Source organism: Lissotriton vulgaris, chromosome 8, assembly GCF_964263255.1.
Source record: "Lissotriton vulgaris chromosome 8, aLisVul1.2, whole genome shotgun sequence".
NCBI classification, from domain to species: Eukaryota; Metazoa; Chordata; class Amphibia; order Caudata; family Salamandridae; genus Lissotriton; species Lissotriton vulgaris.
In genome coordinates this window covers 1,510,673,691-1,510,700,966 of record NC_141696.1, presented here as the reverse complement: position 1 = coordinate 1,510,700,966, position 27,276 = coordinate 1,510,673,691, and the positions used below count along the sequence as shown (strand labels likewise).

The window sequence follows — 27,276 nt, the reverse complement described above, 5'->3', positions numbered from 1 at the left end:
AAATGTGCTGCGTTGTTTTAAATGTGTTTTTTTTTTTATCTTTTGAAGATGGCATGAATGTGTTCCAAGAGCGTGATGACGGCAAAGAGGCGATGGATGACAACGAAGAGGTGATGCAGGCTCTCCTCATTCATGAGAAAAAGAGCACCACTTTAGCGGCAGCCGCCACAGGGGGTGGCGGGGCGAACACACACTCCGCCACAAACGCCAGCGACTCTGAGAGCGAGACAAGCGAGTCAGACGAGGAAACTCCGCCCCACCCGTCAACTGCTTTGTCCGCTCTACATGGGTTGCGGGACAAAGATGATGATGAAGACGACGATGAGGAGGAGTTTGAAAATGTGGCAACTGATCCCACTGTAATGGTGGGAGGGCGCCCCTACCTATACAGTGTGGTGAGCCAGCGACCTGAGCTGGTCACTCAGATGACACCACGTGAAAAGGAGCTTTATATGGAAATGGGCCAGCGAATATTCGAGGACATGTATGACTGAAGCTCCACACGCTTTAAAGTGACTACCTTCTTTCCATATGAAATGGGGACAACTATGTAGCACATTTTATACACATGGGTTACCTGCGAGGAGGAAGGTGCCTTTTATCTGTGGAAATTTTAAAACCCTGAAAAGCCTAATATTAAAAAGCAAGAGTTGCAAAAACAGCAAAGAAAGCAGTCAAGCATGTACATGTGGGGTTGTGTGCAAATGTGCAAATGCACACGCAGCATTGAGTGGTGTGAAATTTTGAAAGCTGTGACCATGCCCGAACCCAGTCATTCCTCTTCAATTTGCTTCAAAAACAAAACTGGGTCTGAACTCATGTTATTTTAGACTTTTATGATCACCAGATTACTTGTTTCCTCATTTCCTTGTGTTGATGAGCTCTGGGTAAAGCTCTTTAATGGTAAGCACTGCTTACACTTTTTTGTGAGATATCCCGACCGGCTTTTGTTTAAACTTTTTATGTGTATTTCCATTTTAAGAATGTGTATTTTTAATATCTCAGATATCCCATTCCCCTCCATCCTTTCATTCTCTTTTGAGCCAACTCTTTTCTTCATACATTTGAGAAAAAACCAAAAGTCTCCATCTGAAAATGCATAGCATCCTAAATGAGAAGTAAAGTAACTTTGGCAAGGCTGAACTGTTGTAGGAATAAGGCCACTAAACAACAAGAAGATTTATTGTGTCAAACTTGTGCGGTTAGTAATGAAAGCTCCCCACTGCCAGACAACATTCCAGATCCTACTCTTTTGGGTTGTTGTTGTCTGATCCTTGGAGCTGCACTCCGAAGGCTCCTCCTATTCTCTGGCCACAGGGTCCTCGATCGCTCTTCCTCCGCGGTTAAGGTGGTATTCAGCAGATTCTTTGCAATACCATGATTCGAATAGGCGCCAGTAGTATCCACTGTCTGATAATATCAGGTTCATAGTACTTGGATTGTATGGTGTGATCCCGGAGGTGTCCAAGTTGTATCGCATTAATTGAAGAAGCATTGATGCATTACATTCTCAGTACCAACTAATCGGGTGCTCTAGGTATTTACTTCAGTACACTGCAATAAGATCCATGTGGTATTATGCACTCCATTGGCAGTTTTAGTGTTTATGCGGTATTATGTAATCAATACCTCTTATCGGGATCTAAGTGATACCTTTCTCCTTATATTCAGTGTTAGCTTTTCTGCTGTACCAAATGCCCTTGTACTTGAAGATAAAATCATTGCGGTATCGCGTTTTCAGTATGTGGCAATAGCATCACATATCACATTCTCAGTCCGCTTCTGTAGAATCGATGTGCTTCATGGTGCCTCTACACAGCATTGAGATCATTGTGCGATCACATTGTCAATATGCAATGTTGGCATCCATGTGATGTCAACTTACCAATGAGCAGCAACAGAGTGCATCTGAATTCACAGTCGATAAAAAGTAGTCGGATCATTGTGGTGTTGCTTTCTAGCTCCTGGCGGTATCGCATGACCAAGGAGTGGCAATGGGATGTGTAATATCAGATGTTTAACGCTCAGTATTAGGATCCCAGGGGGAGTGTGCTCCTTTTGCATTGTGACAGGATCCACGTGTTATATCTTGCGTGATATCACCATCCCAAAACATCTTGATGCGATCCAAGTGCTTTCTCACTACTCCGTCTTCGGTCCCGCCTATCATCACTTTCCCCACATACCTTCTATCACTTTACCACAGACTGCAAGGGGATCAGTGTGATATCTCCCACCCGACCCCCGGACGCACAGTTAAGGAGTCATCTGGGGTGCTCTTCACTGTACGCGGCCAGAGAGTCCTTTTCAAGTGTGTCTGTCAGTGTGTGCAGGACTCAATGGTCTTGATTTAAAAGAGCTTCATAATCTTTAATAAATGTAAGCCTTAAATGGGGTTTATTGCCTGTTGAGGATAAATCTGAAACAAATGCAGTTAATTGTTAATAGTAACGGCAGCTGTAGCTTGTCTCAAATGCTTCTTAATACATTTAATCAGTCTTAGCCTAGTGATCTGCAGAGAAGACTAGATTGAGACAATTTTATTTTCTACTGAGCCATTGAACCATATGTGTTTTTTTACCACTCATGAGCGATTTACTGTTGGATGATAACCCTATTTGCCCAACTTTGAAGTGGGACTTCTAGATTCATAAAACACAAACACATCACTTCTCCCTAGAACAGAGTGTTTATTCCAGTGTTCCAGGATCAGACTTCACTCTGATTCATGTCAACTTTATTTACGCTGCCCATTCTTGCTTTTTTATGCCTGCAGCTTTAGGCCCTTTTTTCACAGTTATTATCGGATACATTTTAAAGGGACTGACTGCTCAATGAGAAACCTACTTAGAGGGAAGAACCGATGGTGCAGCTACAAAGGTTGCTTCAACCTCATCTTATCTCTTAATCTTTTTCTTGCAAACGCAGTTATGATCATGCTGTGAGCAAGTTTTTGAGCATCGGTTTTACAGAATGTTCTTCCTGGACAAAATGTGAGAAATATTTTTTTTAGTTAGTAGGAGTGGACCAATTCCCATACCCCTTGTTCACATATTAAAATGCAAGTGCAGCCATTTTCTGCAATCCTGATTTTAAAAAGTTAGCATGAGACTGCTTCACCAGTGCAGCTTTCAGACTTTACCCTCTCCCCCCTCTCCCCCTCTACTTGAATTTTGCTAGCACTGTTGTATGTGTTTGCGCTGCGTCACCCCGATTTCGTTTGGGCGAGGTCCTTTGCTGTAAAGCGTGTGGATGTACATTAGTGGAGATTTTCTAGCCTCTTCTGAGGGCCACTCCAGACCGCTTTTTCTTTAGCCTTTGCAAGGCAGTCTCTTTGATGGTTCAGTGTGAGTTCTGAGCTTGTCGACTGAATTTCTATGTTATGTTTACTTTCAGAGTTTTTACGCATCAGCAGAGGGACTTCCTGGTGGGGTGTCTGAGTATTTTATGTCTTTAATGTTTATTTTGTTTTAATTGCTATTTCATAGTTGCAATGGATAGATCATTACACTCTGTGTGACTGCTGTCCCTGCTCCTGACCTGGAGAGAATAGCCCTCCTTAACTTGGAATTGAAAGGGGCAAGCAAGAATTCTTCCATTTTATTAGTAACATTTGCTGGTTTGCTTTATTGCAATTAAGCACTTCTTTCAAAAGAGCTTACTAACTGCAAAAATGATTTTCCATCTTTTCACACTAAGCTTTTTACACGAAGGGATTAGTCTCCTGCTATGTCGGAGTTTAAAGCGCTGTATTTTCCTTGTGTGATGTTATGCAGCTTCCCTTGTTGGTTTTGAGGTGGGCTGCTAGAACTGTTAATGGAAAGAGACTTATGCATCAAGTAGTGCATTTTACATTTTTCTAATGGTTTTATTGCTGTATTTTGCTATGTTTTGGATATTGTGATTCTTTATACAATAAACAAATTGCTATTACCATGGTTTTTGAGTTTTTATTTTTGGAGTGCAAAAGACACAATTTCTGGCAAAACAGAAAATGGGAAGAAAGAAGCGTTCAAAACTATTTTTAGTAAGGCATCAAATTATTCCATCTCGTGCTTTTATTTGAATCTTTCAATGCCATCTTCCCACTCAATGATCTAATAAATCTATTTCTGAAAGATACTTCTAACCGGTAATTCCTAAGTTTAAAATATTCAATAGGTGTCCAACTTGATGCATAAAATCTTGCGCAGTACTTCTGCACGACCGTAGGTGGCGTCATTTGGTTCCACGTCAGTAGTGTTGTTGCAGTGCCTATATAAGCGCCACCCTGGCACGCTAACATTGGTTCCTTTCTTTCTGCGGCAACCGCATGCACCCAGAGAGCTACCTTGGTCTTTTTTTTTTTTTAAACAACTTTTTTAGACGTGATGGATATATTTAAGCTTTACGTTCTGTGTGCTAGGTACATGTCCCCTGCTTAATCTGCCAGGTTTAAGCCTTGCGAGGATTGTCAAAGGCAGATGACTATGTCTTATCCCAACTTGGTCTGTCTTTGGTGCCTGGGGTCGGGAGACGACTTCAAGGACTGCAAGTCGATGCAGCTGAAAGCGATTCACGAGCAGGTGATGAAGCTCTTGGCAACAAGGCAAAAGAAGCCTTTGTTGCGTTCCTGGTCCCATTCCTGTGGAAGATTTCGAAGGCCAAGCCCAGAACCATTCACGCTGACTATCATCTTCCCGCTCCAAGACCTCCTCGTTGAAGTCAGATAAGTCTAGGAAGCACAAGAAAAAGAAGTTGAACAAACTTGTGCTTCCAGGCCTCACTCTTGCACTCCACCTGCGGAGCTGGCGTCTGGACCTGCTTAATGCTACCTCGAGTTTCCCGGCACCAGAGTGACACCCACCAGACATAAGGAATTCTATGATGCCATGCATGCATGCCCTCTTTAGGCCACTGATTTCCTGTGGCAGCCTTAGGGCCCCATGGAGCCGAGAGGTACCACTGCTGGGCTACCATAAGCGGGTTGAACCTCAAAGCTGGCTGACCCTCAGAAACTATTCCATGATCTGGGTTGATGCGACCACGTGTGTCTCCATCCATCCCTGCTCCATACCATCCAGCGTCACCCCTGGCACTACGGTGCCATCCGGGCCCTATCATTCCCTGGACATTTTGCCCATTGACAGACCCTGCCCTCTTAAGGAGGGAGACGAGAAGGAGGTTTATGGTTTCCTTGAGGACAGTGAAGAGGAAAACTGGAATCGGGAGATTGATGATGCCTGTGATTTGTATACCTCCCCAGACTCTGGCATGCTTCCCCTCTAGGCCAGTCTTCGGATGAAGGTGCATCTTTCTCCACTGAGATGTGCAGGGTGGCTGAGGTCCTTAATCTCCAGCTCATGGCTGTCATGTTCAAGTCTAATGCCTTAATGGTGGTGCTTCAACCAGGAACGAGCTTACCCTTCCCTCATTTAATGGAACCCTCACTGTTGTGCTCCTGGGGGCCTGTGCAAAACCGTGCACAGCGTCTCCTATCGCCAGTCTGCATCGCCTGCCCCGCGAAACTCAGCCCTCCTCTCTTAACACCCCTCCCTTGCTTGTACAGGCCTCTCAAGCGAAGATTAACCCGAATGCTTTCTCTACCACGCCAATTCAAGAGGCTGGGTACCTTTGAGAAGTGCATATTCTCCTCCACCTGACTCCTTCTCAGACGTTCACTTTCATTGGAGCCGTTCTGGATACAGTGACGTTCTGTGCCGATCCTCTGGAGTGGCAAGTCTTGGATGTTCAGGCTGTGAGTCTGATGTTTTGGCCTCTATCTTGGATTTCGATGAGCCTGACTCTGAGACTGCTGGATCTCATGTCCTGGACTCTGCATCCTGCTGGCCGAAGCAAGCTCTGCAGTGAGACTTGAAGTCCCAATAGACGCAGCATCAGGTGAATCTCTCTGACCTGTTACAGATACGGTAGAGAACTGTGGAAGACTTGCAGTGGTGGGTGACGAACTGCAGTTGGGTCAGTGTCCTACCTCTCTTCCTTCCACACCCATAGTTCACAATGGTGGTAGATGTCATTCTTGGATTGGGGCAGCCACCTGGGAAAGGTGGGGATCAGAAGACTCTGATCTCTGGTGGAGTCTCAACTCCACATTCATTTCATGAAGGTAAGGGTTATTTCCTTGGCACTGAAGGCCTTCCTTCCTTCCATCCATTAAGGTAGGGCCGATTCAGGTGTTCACTGACAACACCACCGCCATGTGGTATTGCAACAAACTGGGCACAGTGGGGTCATGGACCCTGTGCCAGGAAGCTCTGCGCCTCTGAACTTGGCTGGGGCAAAGAACTCAGTCATTGATGCTTCGCAGATCACAAATGTAATCTACATCCGGAAGTACTGCAAATTCTCTTTCAAGATTGGGGAGTCCCTTGGCTCGTTGTGTTCGCCGCTGCCAAGAGTTTCCAAAGCGGCTCTTGATCGGAGATGCGTTCCATCTTGAGTGGACCTCTGTACTCCTGTATTCCTTTGCGCCAACACCACTCCTGCCTAGTGTTCTCAAGAAGATCTGACCGTTCCCAAATCATCACAGTGGCTGCAGATTGGGCATAGAGAGTAATGTATCCAGTACTTCTGAGTAAGAGCATCTGTTCTTCTGGTCAGGATGCCTCTTCATGAGGACCTCCTGTCGCAGAAACAGGCCAGAATTCAGTACCTGAACTTGCACTTACTCCACCTTCATATCTGGAGATTGAGCAGCGACAGTTTAGGGTTTTCCATCTCCCTCCCAAATTTTGTGATGTCATCTTGGCAGCCAGGCATCCATCCACTTAAACTGTGTACGCCTGCCATTGGGATAAGTTTGTGGACGCCCCTTCTCTGCACCCTAATTAGAGGCATTGCTGTTTGTTCTGTGTTTAGCCTTACAATGCCTTTCTATGGGCACTGTTAAGGGTTACTAGTCGGCTATTTCAGCTTTTTTATGGATTCTAAATCAACTCGCTCTGCTTCAGCCACTAGTTGTGACTCATTTTTAGAAAGGTTTGCAACATTTTTATTCCGGCCACTCCCTTTGTGATGTCCCAATGGGCTCTTAACTTGGTCCTCACTTGCCTAATGTGTTTTCCCTTCGAGCCCCTGCATAGTATCTCTTTGCGGATCTTGACCATCGAAACATTTTTTCTGATGACCATTGCAACGGCCAGGAGGGTCTACCGGTTCATCCTCCATACACCAACTTCTTCCCAGACAAACCTTCGGACATGTGCAACATACCTCCAGAAGGTGGCCCCTCACTTTCATGTTGGCCAGAGCATCACTGTGCCTGCCTTCTATGGTACACCTCATCCTTCCAAGGAGGAGGAAAAACTCCATCGTTTGCACCCTAAAAGTGCTATTTCCTTGTAAATTGATTGCACCAAGGAGCATCAGGTGGATGGCCAACACTTTATTGGGTTCACTGGAACAAAGAAAGGAAAGGCTGTGCAGAAATGGATCATCTCCTGATAGATAGTACTTTGCATAAAAATCTGTTGCGCGTAGGCGAAGAAGCATCCCCCTAAGGCAGTGGTTCCCAAAGTGTGCGCCGCGGCACCCCAGTGCACCGTGATGAGAAGCCAGGGGCGCCGCGCCGCCGCTCAGGATGTGGGTCGTGGAAATTGCAGCCGCAATTCCTCCCCCTCCTTTGTGCTGCCAGGTCACGTGATCCTTGCCCTCTGCATCTCAATGGCTCCATTAAGGGCTGCGCTCATCAGCCCCAGCGCCTTACCTGCTCCTGCTGCCCCAATGGCGAGCCGCTCATTACTGGACTAAGGGACTCTGTGATTACAGCTAATGGGCCCAGATGAGTGGTCACTCCCCAGATCAAGGGCGGTATATTGTGTGCTAAAAATCAGTGCAAAAAACAAATGCCGCAAGCAGCGGCTTCTCGCATTCTGACCATTTGCGTTGTTCCCATGCATGCGCTCGTGCAAAATAAATGTTTGCGAATTTGGTAGAAGGAAGAACAGTATCAGTGCAGTAATTACTATCATAGCATAGTCTTATGCGACCCCTCGTAAAGGCACTCGAGCTTACTTTCATTCTTCCAACTATACCCATTCCCACAGACACATTGCACTCATTCAACTCATTCATCCGTTAATTCATTCACACATTAAAAATGCTTGTGTGCTCAATCCTACCCGAGCCTCGTCCCTTCAGGGGTCCCTTAGCCTTCCTTACAGGAGGTGCTTCTGAACTACCGCAGGTGCAGCTGACCTTTGACCCTTGGTAGGTGACCTCGAACAGATTCTCGAAGTGCTTCTTTTTATGTCCTCTAGAGCTCGGCCCAGGACGAGGCCTATGCCCTGATGCAGCGGCACTCTGCCAGCTTCTGTCTTTGCCTCACTCCTCACTCCTGGTTGAGGGGTCGTCACTCGTGACTGTTGCATGTTGGAGAGTGTGGTGTGTGGTCTTTCAATTTCGTGTTCCTTCTCTGCTCACTCGAGAACTTCCTCCTGTGACGCCCTTGTGCGGCCTCGTCGTCCTACATATATGGTCCTGGGTGAGGGCCTCAAAAATCCCTCCCAGTCTCCACTGTCTCATGTAGGCACACTGCGCACTGCAGAACACATGCAGCTTCATATATATAGAGCTGTATAAAGCGCCTACTGGTTAGACGTCTTCAGAGGCTGTTTATGAATTTATGGTGATGAGAAAAGCCTCTTGCGCCGTGCTCTTTGTAATTTTACTATGTCATCTGATTCAATGCTCCCCAAAAGCAGCACAAGGCCCCCTACCAAGTATTTTTTTGCAGTTTTATATAGCGCGAACTCCACCCGAAGGCATCAGTGCGCTTTACATTTGCACCAGTTGTGTTACAGACGGACACATTAATTTTTAGGTACGGGAGATTAAGTGATTTGCCCAAAATCACACGGTGTTGCGCATCCCTGCCGAGACTCGAACCTGGTTCCCCAGCTTTAAAATCAGCCGTGCTAGTCGTTTAGCCTCATCCTCTCCTGGTGACCCGGGAAATGAGGGAAATGAATGTCTGTTGATGAAACGTGGGTCCCTCACCACTGTTCGGGGCCCTCAATGCTATATCATGCCATCTTGAGCCTATGACTGGATGTTTAGACTCCGGTGGGAGAAAGCACCGAAGAGTAAAGTATTAGAATGGGAGGTAGGCAGGGCAGGATCCTAGGGGTCTCTGGTGTCTTAGTTTATTTTATTGTAGCCCTTCCTTGGGGAGAGCTCATCCCCCCCCCCCCGCCTCCCCGCGCTCGGAAGTGGAGGATTGTTGTTTGAAACCCCTGCAGATCTGTGACAGAAATACATTTACTGAGAGACGCGTCCTTCATTCGGGGTGAACCGGGAATCGGCAAGTGACATTTTTCCTTGAAGACAACTAACTCTTTCAGAGATGGGCGTATCGTTTATTCTTCCACGACGATTTACTTAAAAGCTTTAAAACTATTATTATTATTGTTCATTAGAAACTTTATGATGAGATTGAAAAAGTCTCTTTGGAGTTACCTCAAAGGTATTGAAGTGACTGCTACAGAGTTAAGATTTTTATTTCATCCGGAGGCTGAAGGCAAAAAAGGAGAGCCCGATAGGGACCCATCTTGACACCTTCTTTTTAGGACTGCAGGACCCAGCCCACTTAAAACACTGGGTAGATGGGATCTGGTGTGCCATCTTGGGTTTGTCAGGGCCCCCCCCATATACACTTCTTGTAACGCCACAGAGCTCCTTGAGCCTTTCTCTAGCCTGGTTACTTTTAGTGGGAGTGCTTTATGCTACTCTATGATGGTGTTGTATGCATTGAGATGTACTTTATAAGATCTTTGTGATTGCAAATAAAGTTTTATGATGGTGATGGCTACTCTCTGAGTCCTTCATCACGTCTAGGCTTCATTCTTCATGTAGACCAGTGGTTCCCAAAGGGTGTGCCGAGGCACCCCGGTGCGCGGGTAAAAATTTTTTGGGGTTTCTCCCATTTGGTTGTGCAGGACTTATTGATCTAGACAGTTTTTATATCTACAGGGAGATATTACTTGGGTATCTTTTCTATGGTGATTGATCTGTGGGTAGAAGTCTCTATCAGAAAAATTGTTACTTACCTTCGGTAATACTTTTCCTGGTTAGAGACTGTCCTATCCTGCCTGCTCTGAGAACTGGGTTTTACATCCAAAACATCTTGTTGGACTCTGCACCCTGGTCATAACTGAAACATTGTTTTATACATCTATCCGCATTTTTGACACAGAAATAGTCACAAAGGAATCTGATGTCTGCGCACTAGGCTTGCGCTGATATATGGGCACCATGGCGTCATAACACAGAGCTGAAACCCGGCCCCTGCCAACATGCAGAGGTACTGTTCAAAATGTTCAGGATCAAGTCTGCCGTCTATGGAATATTCTATGGTGAGGAAATCTGCAGTTAGTCTCTACCAAAAAAAGTTACCAAAGGTAAGTAACTTGATCCTCTTGGCCACATTTGATCATTTTTATTTTTTTTAAAGCTTTTTTAAGCTCTGCAAACATTATGCCCTGTTAATATAATGACATTTACTGCATACATCTTGTATAAATTCAAATGTTATGGATGTTCCTGTCATCTAGCCATTGGGACAGAAGATTTTATAGTAATTTTCTTTGAAGAGGGAGGTTTTTGTAGTCGAGGTGTGTATCTGTGAAATGAAATAAAATCGAGAAAAATTCGAAAAACTACTAAAAAGAATTGAGTTGATTGAATATAACATGAAAGGATCATAATCTGAATTACTAAAGGTGTGCCCATAGGGGGATGCAACAAAGTTTCTTTGGAGCACAATTTTGGATCCATGGTGGTCCTGCCATTTCCATAGGTACAAAGCAATGGTCCCACCCAGCCCTTTTTCTTGCAGTACCTTATGTGATGGAGTTATCAGTGAGCACCAGCCTCTATTTGAAGGACAAATGCAAAAACAACAATTGATGGACGGAATGTTGCACAATGGCAAAACATTCACCCCCAGTCACAGATCTGGGTTTAATCCATTGTTATTTTGCTCACCACACCACCCCAGTTCAGACATGGCCATATGCAAATCCGTCTTGACCCTGTGCCACATGGGAACAGTCCAGCCCGAACTGCCAAGCCGTGTCTTTCCTGGAGTGGAATCAATCATCCTAGGACAGGTTTCTGGCTATCAGCCGTCATCAGCTAGGATAGCTTGATTCCAGTGGCATGGAGAGCACGGAACTCACGTCTAAGCATACCCGTCCACTCGGGGTGACAAATGCAAAAACATTTGAAAAAACAACAATTGATGGACGGAATGTTGCACAATGGCAAAACATTCACCCCCACTCGCAGATCTGGGTTTAATCCATCGTTATTTTGCTCACCACACCACCCCAGTTCAGACATGGCCGTATGCAAATCAGTCTTGACCCTTGACCCTTTGCGGATGGCAAAGTGAGTGCAGAAATCTGTCGAATTTGGACTGGCATAGAATCTGCATTGGAAACTACAATTATTTACCCCTCTTCGGGCACCTGAGAGTGCCCGGGCCTGGATTAGGTATGGACGCCAGGGCGTCATCAGTACTGGAGCCGAGGGAGAAAGTGGCTCAGAGGATCCAGCTGGTGTCAAGGGCAAACCAGTTGGTGGTAATCCAGGTTGTGTAGGTCTGTAGGTTCCGTGGGGCTAGAAGTCATGCCACATGCAGTCTGGAGCGATCTGAGGAGCTGAACAAGACTCTTTGATTTGAGGTGGCATGGCAGAAGACCTTGGAAACTCCGGTTGTGCAGGAACCAACTGTGGAATAGTTTATGAAGTCGTTCGACTTCAGATACGATAACTGGACCATTGGCCCTTCCCACATGCTGGATCAAGGGAGTGAGAATGTCACAAAGGAGTGAAATTCTGATTAAACTTCTTATGTTTCTTGTGCTTACCTGAGGATTTGGAGCTCGACGAAGACTGGCCTTGAGAGCTGCTGTCTGCCAACTCCAGGAGCTGGAACAGGAATGAACTTTAGACTTGGAGTGGTCCTGATGCTACTTCGTCTTGTGCTTGGCGACGTAAAGTTTCGACTCTCGTTCCTTGATGGCCTTCAGGTTCGTTACCTCTAAGTCTCCAGAGCCAGGGTTGTAACACAAGCCCCCGCGTTGCGGTGGGTCCCGCGCTCCAGTGGGGCCCTCACTACTGACTCACAAATACATCATTGATTTTAATGGTGCGCTGTGCACACTGTGCACGGCACGCACGGCCCCGGCCTCTTTAATAAATTGAATGGTGGTGCCGCCGCACAAGAGGCTCTGACAAAATGGTGCCCGGGCCCGGTCGCACCCCCCCTGAGAGACTTAGAAATGGTGTCTGTGCCCCGTCCGGGGCCCTGAGGCACTTGAGGACTGGTGCGGGGAACCCGGCCGGGGCCCGTGAGGCACTTATAAATGGACGGGGCCGAGTGGCGTAACGAAACATGAGGGGGCCCCCTTGCAAACTACATGGAGGGGGACCCCCCATTCTCCTTGCGAGTCTAGATCTCTCAGGCCAGTGACCCGCCATACTGCAGGGGATACGAGGCGATTGTTACGGCACTGTCACCAATACAGCCATTATAGCCAGGGAATCCTCCAACAGCCAGATAAATGCCAGGGAACTCTTAAACAGGTTAATACATGCTAGGAAACCAGCAATGGTGAACAACACTCAAAGTATGCTGGGAAACCACCAACAGGGAGCAACACTGAAAGTAACCAATCACGAAAGATGTATAGGAAGGCCATCACCAGGGATGCATATACTATGCAATAGCCATTAGGTAAAGGAGCTCCAGATTTCAGCCAATGTTAAAACGTAAGCAAGGTAGCCCATTAAAAGGTAAACAACAGGGAAACATTCACTAGGTTAACCACCAACAAGAAAATGTGCTCTAGGTCACTCAGAAATGTGGAACCATGTCCCACAATGTCACAAAAGTGGAAACATGCACGCTGGAACAACAACAACCAAAATGTAACTGCATTGCATGGCCCATGATCAGACTATCATGATTCACTTTCTTTGGGGAATGAGGAGCAGAACCGATGCCTGGGGAAGTCTCCTTTGATTGTCTGGACCTCTTATTGAAGTCATGCCACCCTTCAAATCCCCCCCCTCCACATCTTTGTCTTCATTGTGGGTTGGGGAGGTTAAAGCCCAGGTTGCGGTCTCTACATATACACCTTGCAGTGGAGCTCATTGGAACGGGTCCCTCATACTCACCCGGTGATTCACTCACTCATCCCAGTGCTGATGATGTCCAATTCTAGGAAGTCACAAGCAGGCAAACCAAGTGACATGCCCAGGAAACTTGCCTGATTGGCACTGGATCTTGCTTGGCAGGGAGTTTCCTAAAAATCATTGGAAGTGGCATGGAACTTCAGCTGCTTGGCACCAAACACACCACCATCCTCCAACCAACTCAAAACCCGGCACTAAACCTTTGTCAGTCACCAAGTTGGAAACATTAGATGTAATTCCTGACTTCAAAATACCCTTGGCACCATGTTGGTGGTGCAGGACTGGCAGTGGGGAAGCTGCACTAGGATACCTTCTCATTGACCCTGACATATCTGCTATAGCTCCTCATGAACGGCAAAGAGGAGCTAAGCAGCACACAGTGAGCCAGCGCTAGGAGGAAGCAGAAACGCTCTGCATCTTTGTAAATAAGGAGCTTTTCTTCTCGCTGCCTTTCACTCTGGTGGTTAATACACATGCAGGAGAGATCTTGGTTTTGTCTAGTCCCAGTTTTACCTCTCATAAAATAGCAAAAAGGGTTAATTTACCTGCTGTAAAGCACAGCATGTCATGCAGATCACAGATTTGTATTTTATGCAGATAGTCAGTAGATTACTGTTTTTGTCACAGAAATCCTTGTGTTGTTTCCAGTTCATATGTTACACTCTTTCTAGTATATTACAGTGAGGCATGAACCAGTACCAAGCAGCTGCCTGTAAGCTGCAAGGCAAAGGTTTTGAAACCTATTGCTTTTCTATCAAACTTGTATCATTATAAAGCTCCTAAAAACGAAAGAGATCCTTTCGGTAGTAATAAAGTCACATTAATGCAGGCAACACCAACCACTGTGTTACATTTTAAAATAGTACTTTGTGTTTCTCCAGATCAAGCACTCTTAACATACATCCTGTCATTATGGATAATATCTGAATCATAGAAATGTGTAAGGCTGGGAGGGACCATCGGTCAGACGCAGAGACTCACTCACTCACCTGATCTGAGAGGGCTGGGGCCTGCTGGGCCTGGCCCGCAGCTCAGAGTTAAGACGGTGCGAGCGGGATGGGCAGAAGGCAGGGCAGGGCTGAGGGCAGGGCAGGGCTGAGGGCAGCGCAAGGCTAGCCTGGTAGGGGCCGGGCAATTTAAATTATGGTTAAATATAGGCCTGCCACCGGTGACGGACTTCTCTCCTGAGCGTGGCTTTGTCTTCTCTTGGCTATGCATGGCGCGCCCCTGATGCCACACCTTACTCTAACGCGCATTTTGCGTGTGAGCTCATTACGCATGTGTTGTCCCTGCTGGCCTGACAAATGTAATGAGGGCATTGGCCACCAGTAATGCCCCCGTCCCCCACCCTGTATAACGCGCATACGCGTCCCGGGCCGGAAGGCGGAAAGTGAGGACTCTGCCTCAGGGAGTAAACAAGTGCGCGCCGTGCCCGCGCACACCCACCCTGTCCCGCCGCCATTTATATAAAGAAAGCCTGCTTAAGGGCTGCCCCTGCACCATTCCTGAAGCGCCTCAGGCCAGGGCCCGGCCCGGGCCCACCCACGCACCATTTATAATTGCCGCAGCCTCAGGGGCCCCGGCCGGGGTCCCCACTGGCTGCCCCGCAGGCCCGCACCGTCCATTTCTTTCAGGCCCGCAATCGCACCATTAAAGTGTGAAAGATTATTCTGGTATTAGCTGGTCGGTGATGGCGGTACGGGGAGGAGTGTTGAGAGTGCCATGTATGGGCTTAGCCCCTTCCTGTGATATTCTGCGCCCCCCACCCCTATTTGAATATTTAATGTGTACTCTGCTTCCCAGGCGGGCGATTATTGTATAGGATCGGCGGGCGTTAGTTACGCCGCCTGCCTGCGGGGGACTTCGAGTGCAGAGGTCGGCCGGTTGCTAGCGGAGCATGAGCTTGATGGTTTGGAGGGGGCTACTATCCCTGCCAGGCCCCCCTCCATGCCCACAGCGGAGATACCCCCCCCCCCCCCCCCCCCAAGTTTTACATCATTTAAAGTTTACTCGACTTCCCAGGCGGGGAGATTATTCTGTAGGACCGGCTTGTGAAAGTTACGCCGCCTGCCTGCGGGGGTCCTCGAGTGCAGAGGTCGGCGGGTGGCTAAAGGGGCATGGGCAAGAAGGTTTGGGGGGGCTACAACCCCTTCCCGGTACCCTTGATTCCCACATCAGAGCTATTAAACCCAAACTATACCCATGTGAGAGGCCTCGCACGGGATGCGCAGCAGGTGTGTTGCTCGGGTTGACACGCTGGGCTTGGTGCATGTTGCGAGCGTGCCTTGGGGGGAATAGGACAACCGGGCCCTGTCGAGGTTCTGGGGATTAGACCGTGCGGATGCAGCATGAATGGAGTGTGTCGCGGCGGGCTTTCTGGTGGTGCCAGCCACGATGTGCTCATTACGGATACCATTACGTCACACGGTGCTCGTTCCGGATCCCGCTGTGGGTATTCACAGGCACATTTGCGTGAGCACCATGGGGCAGGCCCCACGGCCGAGTGTTGCATCCACCGATGTGAGTGGATTCATGGGAGCGGGCTGCGTGCCCGCCCGTCATTGCGGGGGTGCAGTGCCTTCAGGTCGCGCAGTGCATGTCCTTTGCTCCTGGTTGGGTCGCAGATCTCTCATAAAGATGCAATGAGCATTTCATAAGATGGTTTTACTGAGCGCGTAGAGCGTTGGGAGGATTCATTATTGTAGCGTCTGAACGCGTGAACCTTTCCCTTGAGGACATATTGAAGGTGTTCTCTTGTAAAACCACTGGTGAGTCTGGGCAAATCATGCATCCCCTGTGCCTTAATTGAATGCGTTCTCTTGTGAAACCACTGGTGAGTCTGGGAACATCATGCATCCCCTGTACCATAATTGAATGCGTTCTCTTGTGAAACCACTGGTGAGTCTGGGCAAATAATGCATCTCCTGTGCCATAATTAAATATGTGTTCTCTTGTGAAACCACTGGTGAGTCTGGGAAAATCATGCATCCCCTGTACCATGATTGAATGCGTTCTCTTGTGAAACCACTGGTGAGTCTAGGCAAATAATGCATCTCCTGTGCCATAATTAAATATGTGTTCTCTTGTGAAATCACTGGTGAGTCTGGGAAAATCATGCATCCCCTGTACCATGATTGAATGCGTTCTCTTGTGAAACCACTGGTAAGTCTAGGCAAATAATGCATCTCCTGTGCCATAATTAAATATGTGTTATCTTGTGAAACCACTGGTGAGTCTGGGAAAATCATGCATCCCCTGTGCCATAATTGAATGTGTTTTCTTGTGAAACCACTGGTGAGTCTGGGAACATCATGCATCCCCTGTACCATAATTGAATGCGTTCTCTTGTGAAACCACTGGTTATGTTATGTTATTAATTTATTTAATAAAGCGCACTAACACTGATTAGTTTCTTGGCGCTGATCTGATGAAACACAACAAGGTGGAAAGGAAAAAAAAGGTTAAAAAGCTTGTCTGAAGAGCCACGTCTTCAGGGCCTTCCGGAAAGGTAGGAGATCCTGACAGAGCCGAATTTCCAATGGGAGGGTGTTCCAGAAATGAGGAGCAAGTATAGCAAATCTGCGTCCGCCAAAACGTTTGAGCTTAAACGAGGGAATCTGAAGGAGACCCAAGTGGAGAGAACGTAAACTGCGGGAGGGGACGTATCTAATGACCAATTGATTGATAAATTCGGGGCTTCTGCCATGCAGCGATTTAAACATCATACAGCCAGCCTTAAAGGCACAGCGTTGAATGACAGGGAGCCAGTGCAGTTCAGTAAGGAGGGGGGTCGCTGCTTGCCACCTAGGTTGCTTCAGAATTAACCTTGCGGCATAGTTCTGTACCATCTGGAGACGCTTAAGAAGATAGCCTGGGAGACCCAAGTAGATGGCATTGGCGTAGTCCAGATGGGACAGAACTGTGGCAATCACAACCTGGATAGTTGCTTCATACGTAAGTAATCGCCGGACTTTCCTAATTTTTTTCAATTGATAGAAGCACTTGGAGACCACCTGGCCTACTTGTGCCTTTAAGGAAAGATCGTTGTCCACAATGACTCCAAGGGTTTTAGCCGATGGTGATGGTTGTGGGGCTTGGCCCAGATCTATGGGCCAGTATTGGGGACCCCAGTGCTTGGCACTTTCCCCGGTCAAAACCAATTCAGTTTTACCTGGGTTTAATTGTAGTTGATTTTGATCCATCCAGGATTTAATAAACTTCATGGTTGACTGGAAATGGCTGATGGATTGGGCAGTGTTATCAACGGTAAAGAGTAACTGCAAATCGTCTGCATAGTTGAAAACTCTCACCTGTCTATCCCTGAGAGTTTGAATAAGGGGAAGAATATAGATATTAAAAAGGTGAGGTGACAGGGAGGAGCCCTGTGGAACTCCACAAGGGGTAAGTTGTTTCACACCAGTTAAGTCCCCCAAGCGCACCGCTTGAGAGCGGCCCTCCAAAAAGGATGTCAGCCAGCAGGCTGCTATGCCCCGGATGCCGGCCTGGCCGACACGGTCGATCAAGATGTTGTGGTCGACCGTGTCGAACGCGGCCGACAGATCCAGTAGCACTAGTGCCTGGGGAGAACGTCTATCTGCACAGTCTCTGAGGGTATCCAGCACCGCAGTGATCACTGCTTCCGTTGAGTGCGCCGGCCGAAACCCAGCCTGATGGGGGTCGAAGCAAGAGGACTCCTCCAAAAAGTTAGAGAGGGTCTTTGCCACGTATGCTTCTAAGATTTTTGCCAGGTAAGGCAGCAAAGAGATGGGCCTATAGTTTGCCTTACACGCCGGGTCGGCGCCAGGTTTCTTTAAAAGAGGTATGACCGTTGCCTCTTTGAAAGCTGACGGGACTCTTCCCGACAGAAGGGAATCGTTAAGGAGGGCAAGTACAGGGATAGGGTAGGCAGAAAAGCATTCTCTCAGAATACGAGGAGGACAGATGTCCAGTGGAGATCCGGATTTAACTCTAGTCAAGAGTTCTGAAAGCTGATCCCCAGTTATAGGTGGAAAGTTCGTGAGGGTGGCAGAAGTAGACTTAATTGTCATGCCAGCCGTGATTGGGACCTTAGGTTGGGGGATGCTAGCTTTAATGTCTATAATTTTGTCACTAAAGTAAGTATTAAGTGAGTCACACAGACACTGCGTGGGGACTACTTTAGGACGGACATTCTCCAAATTAGTCAGCTCATTGAAAACTGAGAAAATATCTTTGGATTTATTTGTCGATTCCACGATACGTGAAGAGAAATACTCTGTCTTTGCTGTCGAGATGGCATTCATATATTCCTTCCTAGCCCTGATGTATTTGGTTTTTTCCTCAGAGTTGTATTCACGTCGCCACACACGTTCGAGGTGCCGGAGGGCCTGTTTCTTGGCTTTCAGATCAGCCGAAAACCACCTATTGGCGTCCGTACGCCGAGCTAGTTTGATGATTTTATAAGGGGCATAGGCATTGCTAGCTGTTTGTAGCCAATTGTTTAAGGTGGAGACTGACAGGTTTATATCTTCGTCCAAGGACGGGGCGTCATTGGCTAAGGACTGTAAAAAGGCATCCTTATCCATAGCATTCCAGTTTCTGGCTAATTTGCCAGTGGTAGGCACTGTAGTTCTAGTGTGCTTGACGCGGATCTTAAAGCTAAGAATAGAGTGATCCGACCATAGGCAAGGCAGAATTAGTGGAGAGGACACACAAGTAGTATTAGACCATAATTGGTCTAAAATGTGTCCTTTGACATGAGTGGGGGAGAGCACCAGTTGTTTAAAATTGAGATTGAGCAGGAGGTCAGTAAGCTCTGCCGATTGTGGGCCCTCTGCTGGATCTTTAAACCAGAAATTGAAATCGCCTACCAACATGACCCAGGTGTGATCCAGAGTCAGGTTAGCAATTTGCTCACTAAAAGACATAGGAAACAGTGGCATTGATGTGGGTGGCCTATATAAAAGTACACAGGTCATGGACATATGAGGGGTGGTGATCTTTAATACCAAATTGTCCGTGTTTGCCAGCGTTAAGGGAGTGAGAGTAGTGACCCTCAGCCTAGAGTGGACAATTGCCGCAACTCCCCCACCTCCTTTCCCGGGAGCCCGATCAGCCTGAATAATATGGTAGTCTGGTGGCAGTGCTGCTATAATATTCGGCGCTGACGTGGGGGTTAGCCATGTTTCAGCCAGCAAAAGGATATCTGGTTTTTCTGCGTCTAGTAAAATGAAGATATCCAATCGATGTTTAACAAGGGACCGGGTGTTGAGATACATGATGGCAAGATCTTTAGTCATTAAGTTAGATGAAGCCGGGCGTGCTACGCGGGTGGAGGAATGGTAGCCTTGGCAGAGGATACCCTGCTTACCCAATTGAAGAAGTGTGTCCTCTGGTAAGCGGATAGCATCATTAATGGTGTTGCACTCCATGAGGTCGGCCCTGGAGTAACAAATAGTTTGGGTATTATAACGTGCCCCTGGTCCCGGTCGGTCGCGGACGGGCGCAGACGGGCTTTCCTTAGGCGCGCCTTCGCGCCAGACTGGTGAGTCTGGGAACATCATGCATCCCCTGTACCATAATTGAATGCGTTCTCTTGTGAAACCACTGGTAAGTTTAGGCAAATAATGCATCTCCTGTGCCATAATTAAATATGTGTTATCTTGTGAAACCACTGGTGAGTCTGGGAAAATCATGCATCCCCTGTACCATGATTGAATGCGTTCTCTTGTGAAACCACTGGTAAGTCTAGGCAAATAATGCATCTCCTGTGCCATAATTAAATATGTGTTATCTTGTGAAACCACTGGTGAGTCTGGGAAAATCATGCATCCCCTGTGCCATAATTGAAGTGTTTTCTTGTGAAACCACTGGTGAGTCTGGTCAAATCAGGTATCCCCTGTACCATAATTGAATGTTTTCTCTTGTAAAACCACTGGTGAGTCTGGGAAAAAACATGCATCTTCTGTGCCATAATTGAATGTGTTCTCTTGTAAAACAACTGGTGCTCAAGTAAGGGGCTCTGATCCGGACGACCGAGTTAGCAATATGCTTACCGTGCAATGCTGATTTTGGACTGTTTGCATGTATTTGTTCTCTCTTCCAGAAGCGCACAGGTTTCTTTCTCTGATGGTCAAACCACGCCTAGCAGGCTGGCCTGCCAGGGCTCGAAGCAGGTACAGGGGAAGAGCACACTGGGGCCAGTGTGTGGGGTTTTGGGTCAGCACGTCCAGGAATGGAGTGTAACCTTTTTTCTAATTTCAGGAAATCGAATCAAGTACAAAGGCACCACTCAGAGAAGGGCAGCTGGGAACGGAAGAAGGAGGATGCTGTTCCTTGTTAAGTGCTCTTAGGGGTGCCGGACACCCAGGGGAGGGGTCGCAGGACGCACCTGGGGCAGTGTTAACATTCTACCTTTTCTCTTCGACATATGCGCACTGGGAGAACATTCTAATCACTAACAGCAAGGAGGTTTGGGCCCCCTGTGCATGGGGGAGGTGTCCAGATTTTCACCATCTCCGAGGATTTGGGGGACACGGGCCGCGGAGGAAAGGGCGGGCCAGGTTACAGCTCAACAGGCGATTCACCTTTGGAAATGCCTAAATATGTTGTTTATGCCTGGTATTTTCAGTGCCATGGAGCACTTATTATGCATATTGATGGTAATTAGGACTTTATTCCTGCTACGTCCTTATTCACTAACACCGATCAGGGGTTGGGTCTATGGTTTCAAGCAGATTGATCAAAGTGGTTTGACATGTCCTTGATGTCAGTCTCAAGTCCATCACTACTTCATTTTCGAATGGTGATACGAGTCAAGGAAAGGACGCATGGGGGCAGTTGCAGCGCTAGATTGGTGCAATTTGAATCCGTCATCCGTAGCCATTTTATGACTAACTGATCCGGTAGTTCTCGGGCGTATTCACCCCTAGGCCGTGAAGAAGGGGCCACTGTGGGGGTGGGGGTGGAATTGACTGTCTGGTGGTACCGCCTTGTCAATGTGAGCTGATGAAAATGTCAATTGGAGAGTGCAATGTCTCCTGTGTCTTGGTTTTTATTTCAAATGGTATCTGGCTGCGATATCTCTAATTTAAGACAGAAACGGGGTGAAATTGATTTTCTGGTGGTACCGCCTTGTCTATGAGAACTGCAACCTCGCAGTGTTCAGGTGCAGGGTAACACATTATTGTTACATTCCACGATCCAACGTGATTGTGGGCAGGTTTAGCAACAGAGGAACTGCCTCCCCAGACGCACTCACTATACGGCAAGGTCTGGATACAAACCCAGGCAGAGCCTATGGGTTGCGGTCACCTGCCTTTAGAAAGGGATTAACAGTCTGAGGTACATTGTACCTGCAGACGGGCGGAAAGAGAATGGCGGAAGTCCTACGAGGCCGTCAAGAAAGCCGCGTATCTTGCTTCCGTTAAGCTCTACCATCGAGCCATCTGTAGAGCTCGCGCGGCGTTCTATTCCTCGGAATTCCGCAACAGCCCAAACCCGTCTAAAACCATCTTTAAAGTCCTTAAAGACCTTTTGGCGAAAAGGATCTCCTCCCCGGAAGCCTGCTCCACCTCCCACTGCGAGGCCCTGGCATCCTTTTTCCTGGAGAAAGTCCAGGTTATCTATCAGGCTTTCCCTAGTATTGGACCATCTCCGAGAGCCCCAGACAGTACTCAAGGCCATACCACCCTGCACTCTCTTCCCCCGCTACTACCTGAGGGGTTCAACAAATTGGCCCAGCAAATCAAGTCCGGCTCTCCTTCGGATCCGTTAAGACCTGCCCTTTTTAGAGACCAGTCTTTTTTGGGACGCTCCACGGTGTGTTCCCTGATTAACCTTTCCCTGGCCTCGGGCATGGTTCCAGCCAAATGGAAGCAGGCGGTGGTTTCTCCAATCCTGAAGAAGCCTTCGTTGGACCCACTAAAACCCTTGAACTACCGTCCTATCTCATTGCTCCCCTGGCCGGCGAAAGTTGCGGAGGCTCACGTTAATCTGGCCCTCTCGGACCACCTTACTCGGGCCAATATCCTGGACCCCACGCAGAACGGCTTCCGTGCTGGTCACAGCACGGAGACAGCCCTTCTCGCCATGGTGGAGCATCTGTGTGCGGTGTTGGATGTGGGTCAGACGGCGGCGCTTGTACTATTAGATCTTAGCGCCGCCTTTGACACGGTCTCACACCGCATTCTTTTGCATCGCCTGGAGGAGATTGGCATCGGTGGGCTTGCTCTGCAGTGGTTCCGCTCCTTCCTCGACAATCGCTCTTTTTGCATGGCCATCCCACCTCACCAGTCCAAATTCCATCCTCTGGGCATGGGGGTTCCGCAGGGATCCTCGCTGTGTCCCACGTTATTCAATCTATACGTGAGACCGTTGGCTGATGTCGTCAAGCAGTGGAGCATGACTATGGTCTCATATGCCGACGACACTCAGCTAGCCGTCACTATCAGTGGGGATGCTGAGCAGGATGCCCCTAGGTTCCAGAGTTGCCTGAGGGCGGTGGCCAGCTGGATGAATGCCAACTGTCTCCAGCTCAACGCAAAAAAGACGGAAATCATGATTGTCGGTAAGAGAGCGGAACTCTGGGGGGGACAGGTGGTGGCCTCCGGAACTTGGGTCATCTCCGACTCTGGTTACAGAATTAAGAAACCTGGGAGTCTGGCTGGACCCCACCCTCAGCTTTGTCGGCCACACAAAGAGAACTGCGGCCTGCTGCTTTGGTGTTCTTCGGGGCTTAAGACCTCTCCTCAAATTCTTCGATGCCCCGACCAGGCAGCTGGTGATTCAGGCGACGGTGATGTCCCGGCTTGACTATGCCAGCTCTCTCCTGGTGGGGGCCAACCAGGCAGAAATTACTCGCCTGCAGCGCGTTCAAAATGCTGCAGCCAGAGCGGTAGTTGGCCTGCCCAGGTTCTGCTCCGTCTCTAACACCCTACGATCCTTGCACTGGCTGCCGGTCAAGATGAGAATTCACTTCAAGGTCTTATGTCTGGCCTTCAAAATCTTGAAAGGTTCTGCTCCCCAGATCCTTACCAACCTCTTGTCTTTGTATGTCCCGACACGCTCTCTTAGATCCTTGGGCCAAGCTCTCGCTGTGGTCCCCAGGTTCAAGCTCAGCCGAGCTGGGGGCCGATCTTTTCGTGTGAGAGCTGCGGCTCTCTGGAACTCCCTTCCGGTAGAGATCCGTATGTTGGAGGACCTCCTGCTGTTCCGTAAGGCCATCAAAACCTTCTTATTTTAAATCTTGCCCCCGCAGCTGTTCCCCTTTTCTGTCTTTGCATCTAGCGGTGTTGTGTTCTACCTTGTCGTGCGCCAGGACGCTCCTTTGCTGGGGCATCTGTGCGCATTATAAGTGCCCATAACATAACATAACATAACATAACATTGTGGACTGTTGTGTTTTATCTACAGATTAGTATGAGTGTGATACAATTGGGTTTGTAAACTGCAGGGGGAGGGACAAATTCGATTTTCACACGACAATAGTCAGTGACACTCACTTTACAGGCAAACTATACAGGTGCTTGAACTGTGAGCTGACGAATTTAACTCCACCCACATTAACTTATGTTGTATCACAACATCACCTTTTTAGTAGACCCCGGGCCATTGGCAGTATAGTGATGCAGCGGCAATTTACGCAGACCTTGGATCCTGCATTAGCCTCTTGTATACCTCCTTCATTCTAGCCCACTCTTAGTCCACTCCGCTCTGACTTCACTGTTGGTCTGGCTGATACTATCAAGCCATTTTCTGGTTTAATTTCTTTGGACACTTATTGGCACATTTGGGCCAGGCAGTGTTTGTGTCTTTGCAGGAGGGCCTGGGATTGGGTTGGCAGGTCTACTTGAAGGCAACCCATGTGCGCTGTGTGTGTGTGGTAGCTACGTTTCAAGCAGTAAGGCAGAGGGGTCCTTGCTGGATCCTGTGAATCTTAGTTTTGACACTGATGTCATTGGGTCCGTTCACATTGGTACTATTTACACCTTCAGTAGAGCGTGGTATGTGGTAGGCGGTACTTGGTGCCAACGAGCAATAGGAAAGACCACAAGGGTAGTCTGAACGTATTTCGGCAGCAAAGTCATTGCCCTGTCATGAAAGTCCCCTGATTAACATGCAGGAAGGAAAGGTCATAGGTCTGGTCCAGGGGGCAGGCGCAGTAGGGATCACTTAGTGCAGGGGTACTCAAAGTACGGCCAGCGGGCCAGTAGCGGCTAGGCAAGCCTTCAGTGGCGGCCCGCGGAGCTTGAGACACATAGCACCTGTGTGTTTTTTTTTTTAACTTCAGCAAACACCTCTGGGAGCAGCAGTGTGGAATCCGAGAGACTGCTCTGTGGGGGCCGGGCGATTCCAGCCACAGTCAAGAGTGGAGCTGCAGGGGCGCTAAGAGGTGAACAAAGCCTCATTAACAAACAAATGGTCGTTTAAAGACCTGTGAAGTACTGGGGTGCCCGGGAAGCTGTGTCAGCCAGCTGACACACAGGGGGGAGGGGGGAGGACAGCAGAAACTGAAGCCGGTGAGGTGGTAGGGCAGAGCAGGGAGTGAGAGCCCGGGTGAGGGAGGTGGGAGGGCAGAGCAGGGAGTGAGAGCCCGGGTGAGGGAGGTGGGAGGCCAGGGCAGGGAGTGAGAGCCTGGGTGAGGGACGTGGGAGGGCAGCAGGGAGTGAGAGCCCATGAGGTGGGAGGGCAGCAGGGAGTGAGAGCCAGGTGAGGTGGGAGGGCAGCAGGGAGTGAGAGCCTGGGTGAGTGAGGTGGGAGGGCAGCAGGGTGTGAGAGCCCGGGTGAGGGACGTGGGAGGGCAGCAGGGAGTGAGAGCCCATGAGGTGGGAGGGCAGCAGGGAGTGAGAGCCGGGTGAGGTGGGAGGGCAGCAGGGAGTGAGAGCCGGGTGAGGTGGGAGGGCAGAGCAGGGAGTGAGAGCCCGGGTGAGGGAGGTGGGAGGGCAGAGCAGGGAGTGAGAGCCCGGGTGAGGGAGGTGGGAGGCCAGGGCAGGGAGTGAGAGCCTGGGTGAGGGACGTGGGAGGGCAGCAGGGAGTGAGAGCCCATGAGGTGGGAGGGCAGCAGGGAGTGAGAGCCCATGAGGTGGGAGGGCAGCAGGGAGTGAGAGCCGGGTGAGGTGGGAGGGCAGCAGGGAGTGAGAGCCAGGTGAGGTGGGAGGGCAGAGCAGGGAGTGAGAGCCCGGAGGTGGGAGGGCAGCAGTGAGTGAGAGCCCGGGTGTGGGAGGTGGGAGGGCAGCAGGGAGTTAGAGCCCTGTGAGGTGGGAGGGCAGCCGGGAGTGAGAGCCGGGTGAGGTGGGATGGCAGAGCAGGGAGTGAGAGCCCAGTGAGGTGGGAGGGCAGCAGGGAGTGAGAGCCCGGTGCGGTGGGAGGACCAAGCAGGGAGTGAGAGTCCAGGTGTGGGAGGTGGGAGGGCAGCAGGGAGTGAGAGCCCGGGGAGGTGGGAGGGCAGCAGGGAATGAGAGCCCAGTGAGGTGGGAGGGCAGCAGGGAGTGAGAGCCCAGTGAGGTGGAAGGGCAGCAGGGAGTGAGAGCCCGGGTGAGGGATGTGGGAGGGCAGAGCAGGGAGTGAGAGCCCGGGTGAGGGAGGTGGGAGGGCAGCAGGGAGTGAGAGCCCGGTGAGGTGGGAGGGCAGCAGGGAGTGAGAGCCTGGTGAGGTAGGAGGGCATCAGGGAGTGAGAGCCGGGTGAGGTGGGAGGGTGGAAGGGCAGCAGGGAGTGAGAGCCGGGTGAGGTGAGACAGATAGAGATAGAAACAGATAAAGACATATAGAGACAGATGGAGGTAGAGACAGACAGCGATAGAGACAGACAGCGATAGAGACAGACAGCGATAGAGACAGACAGCGAGACAGACAGAGAGAGAGAGAGAGAGACAGACACACAGAGAGTGAGAGGGAGGGAGACAGACCGAGGGAGACAGAGGGAGGGAGGGAGGCAGACAGACAGAGGGAGGCAGACAGACAGACAGACAGAGGGAGGCAGACAGACAGACAGACAGACAGACAGAGGGAGGGAGACAGACAGAGGGAGGGAGACAGACAGAAGGAGGGAGACAGACAGAAGGAGGGAGACAGACAGACAGAGGGAGGGAGGGAGACAGAGGGAGGGAGGGAGACAGACGGAGGGAGGGAGACAGACGGAGGGAGGGAGGGAGAGGGAGACAGGCAGACAGACAGAGGGAGACAGACAGACAGAGGGAGACAGACAGACAGAGGGAGACAGACGGAGGGAGACAGACAGAGAGAGGGAGACAGAGGGAGGGAGAGAGAGAGAGGGAGGGATGGAGACAGACAGAGGGAGGGAGGGAGGGAAGGAGGGAGACAGAGAGAGATGGACAGTGGGACACAGTTAGAGGGAGACAGATGGAGGGAGACGGAGAGAGGGCAGGAAAGAGAGGGAGGGAGACAGAGAGAGAAAGAGAGGTAAGACCGAGAGAGACAGAGGGAGAGGGAGAGAGAGGGAGGGAAGGAGGGAGAGAGAGAGAGAGAGAGAGGGAGAGATAGGGAGAGAGAAAGAGAGATGTGTGTGTATGCTGGTCTTTTGGCTCAGTGGATGAACGCGTCAGCTGCAGGGGCCTGTGTTCAACTTCATGGTCAGTTTTTTTTTCTAGCCCCTTCCCCCTCCCCCATTGACCCCGCCTCCACCTGTGCGGCCCTCGGCCACAAACCACACTGTAAATTTGGCCCCCGAGAGAAAGTTTGTGAGTACCCATGACTTAGTGGGTTTAAATTAGTAGGTTTAAGGTTTAGAGTGATTAACCTCAAGGTACTACAGATGGGGAGCATATCTGCTACCCAGCGGATGTGTATCACTGGAGTATCGGCTACACATGTGTAGGCGTTATTGATGCTTGTCATAGCAGTCCAGAGCTCTACACAGGGTGAAGATTAGGCAAAGTACCTGGTCATTATGCTTCCTTTATTTCCACACGCAGGCCTGCATTCTGGTTCCCGGCAGCAGGAGTCTGGCCAGGCGGTTCGGCTGGGGGACTTCACGACTACCCCACTTCAAGTCACCTGCGGTGTTCCCCAGGGTTCTTCTCTTTCTCCCTTATTGTTCAATCTTTACATTTTTCCTCTAATCTTTGCACTTCAGCAGCT

The 27,276-nt window shown here is 49.3% G+C and overlaps 1 protein-coding gene across 1 annotated transcript in view; it reads left to right on the top strand.

The window, feature by feature from the left end:
* GTF2E1 (general transcription factor IIE subunit 1) overlaps positions 1–3,933 on the top strand; it is a 211,629-nt gene extending 207,696 nt beyond the window's left edge. Inside the window, exon 5 of the mRNA XM_086935626.1 lies at positions 49–3,933. Within this exon, the coding sequence (XP_086791752.1) occupies positions 49–494 (446 nt within the window). The 3' untranslated portion in view covers positions 495–3,933. The remainder of the gene's footprint in view (positions 1–48) is intronic.
* The last annotated feature ends 23,343 nt before the right edge of the window (positions 3,934–27,276 follow it).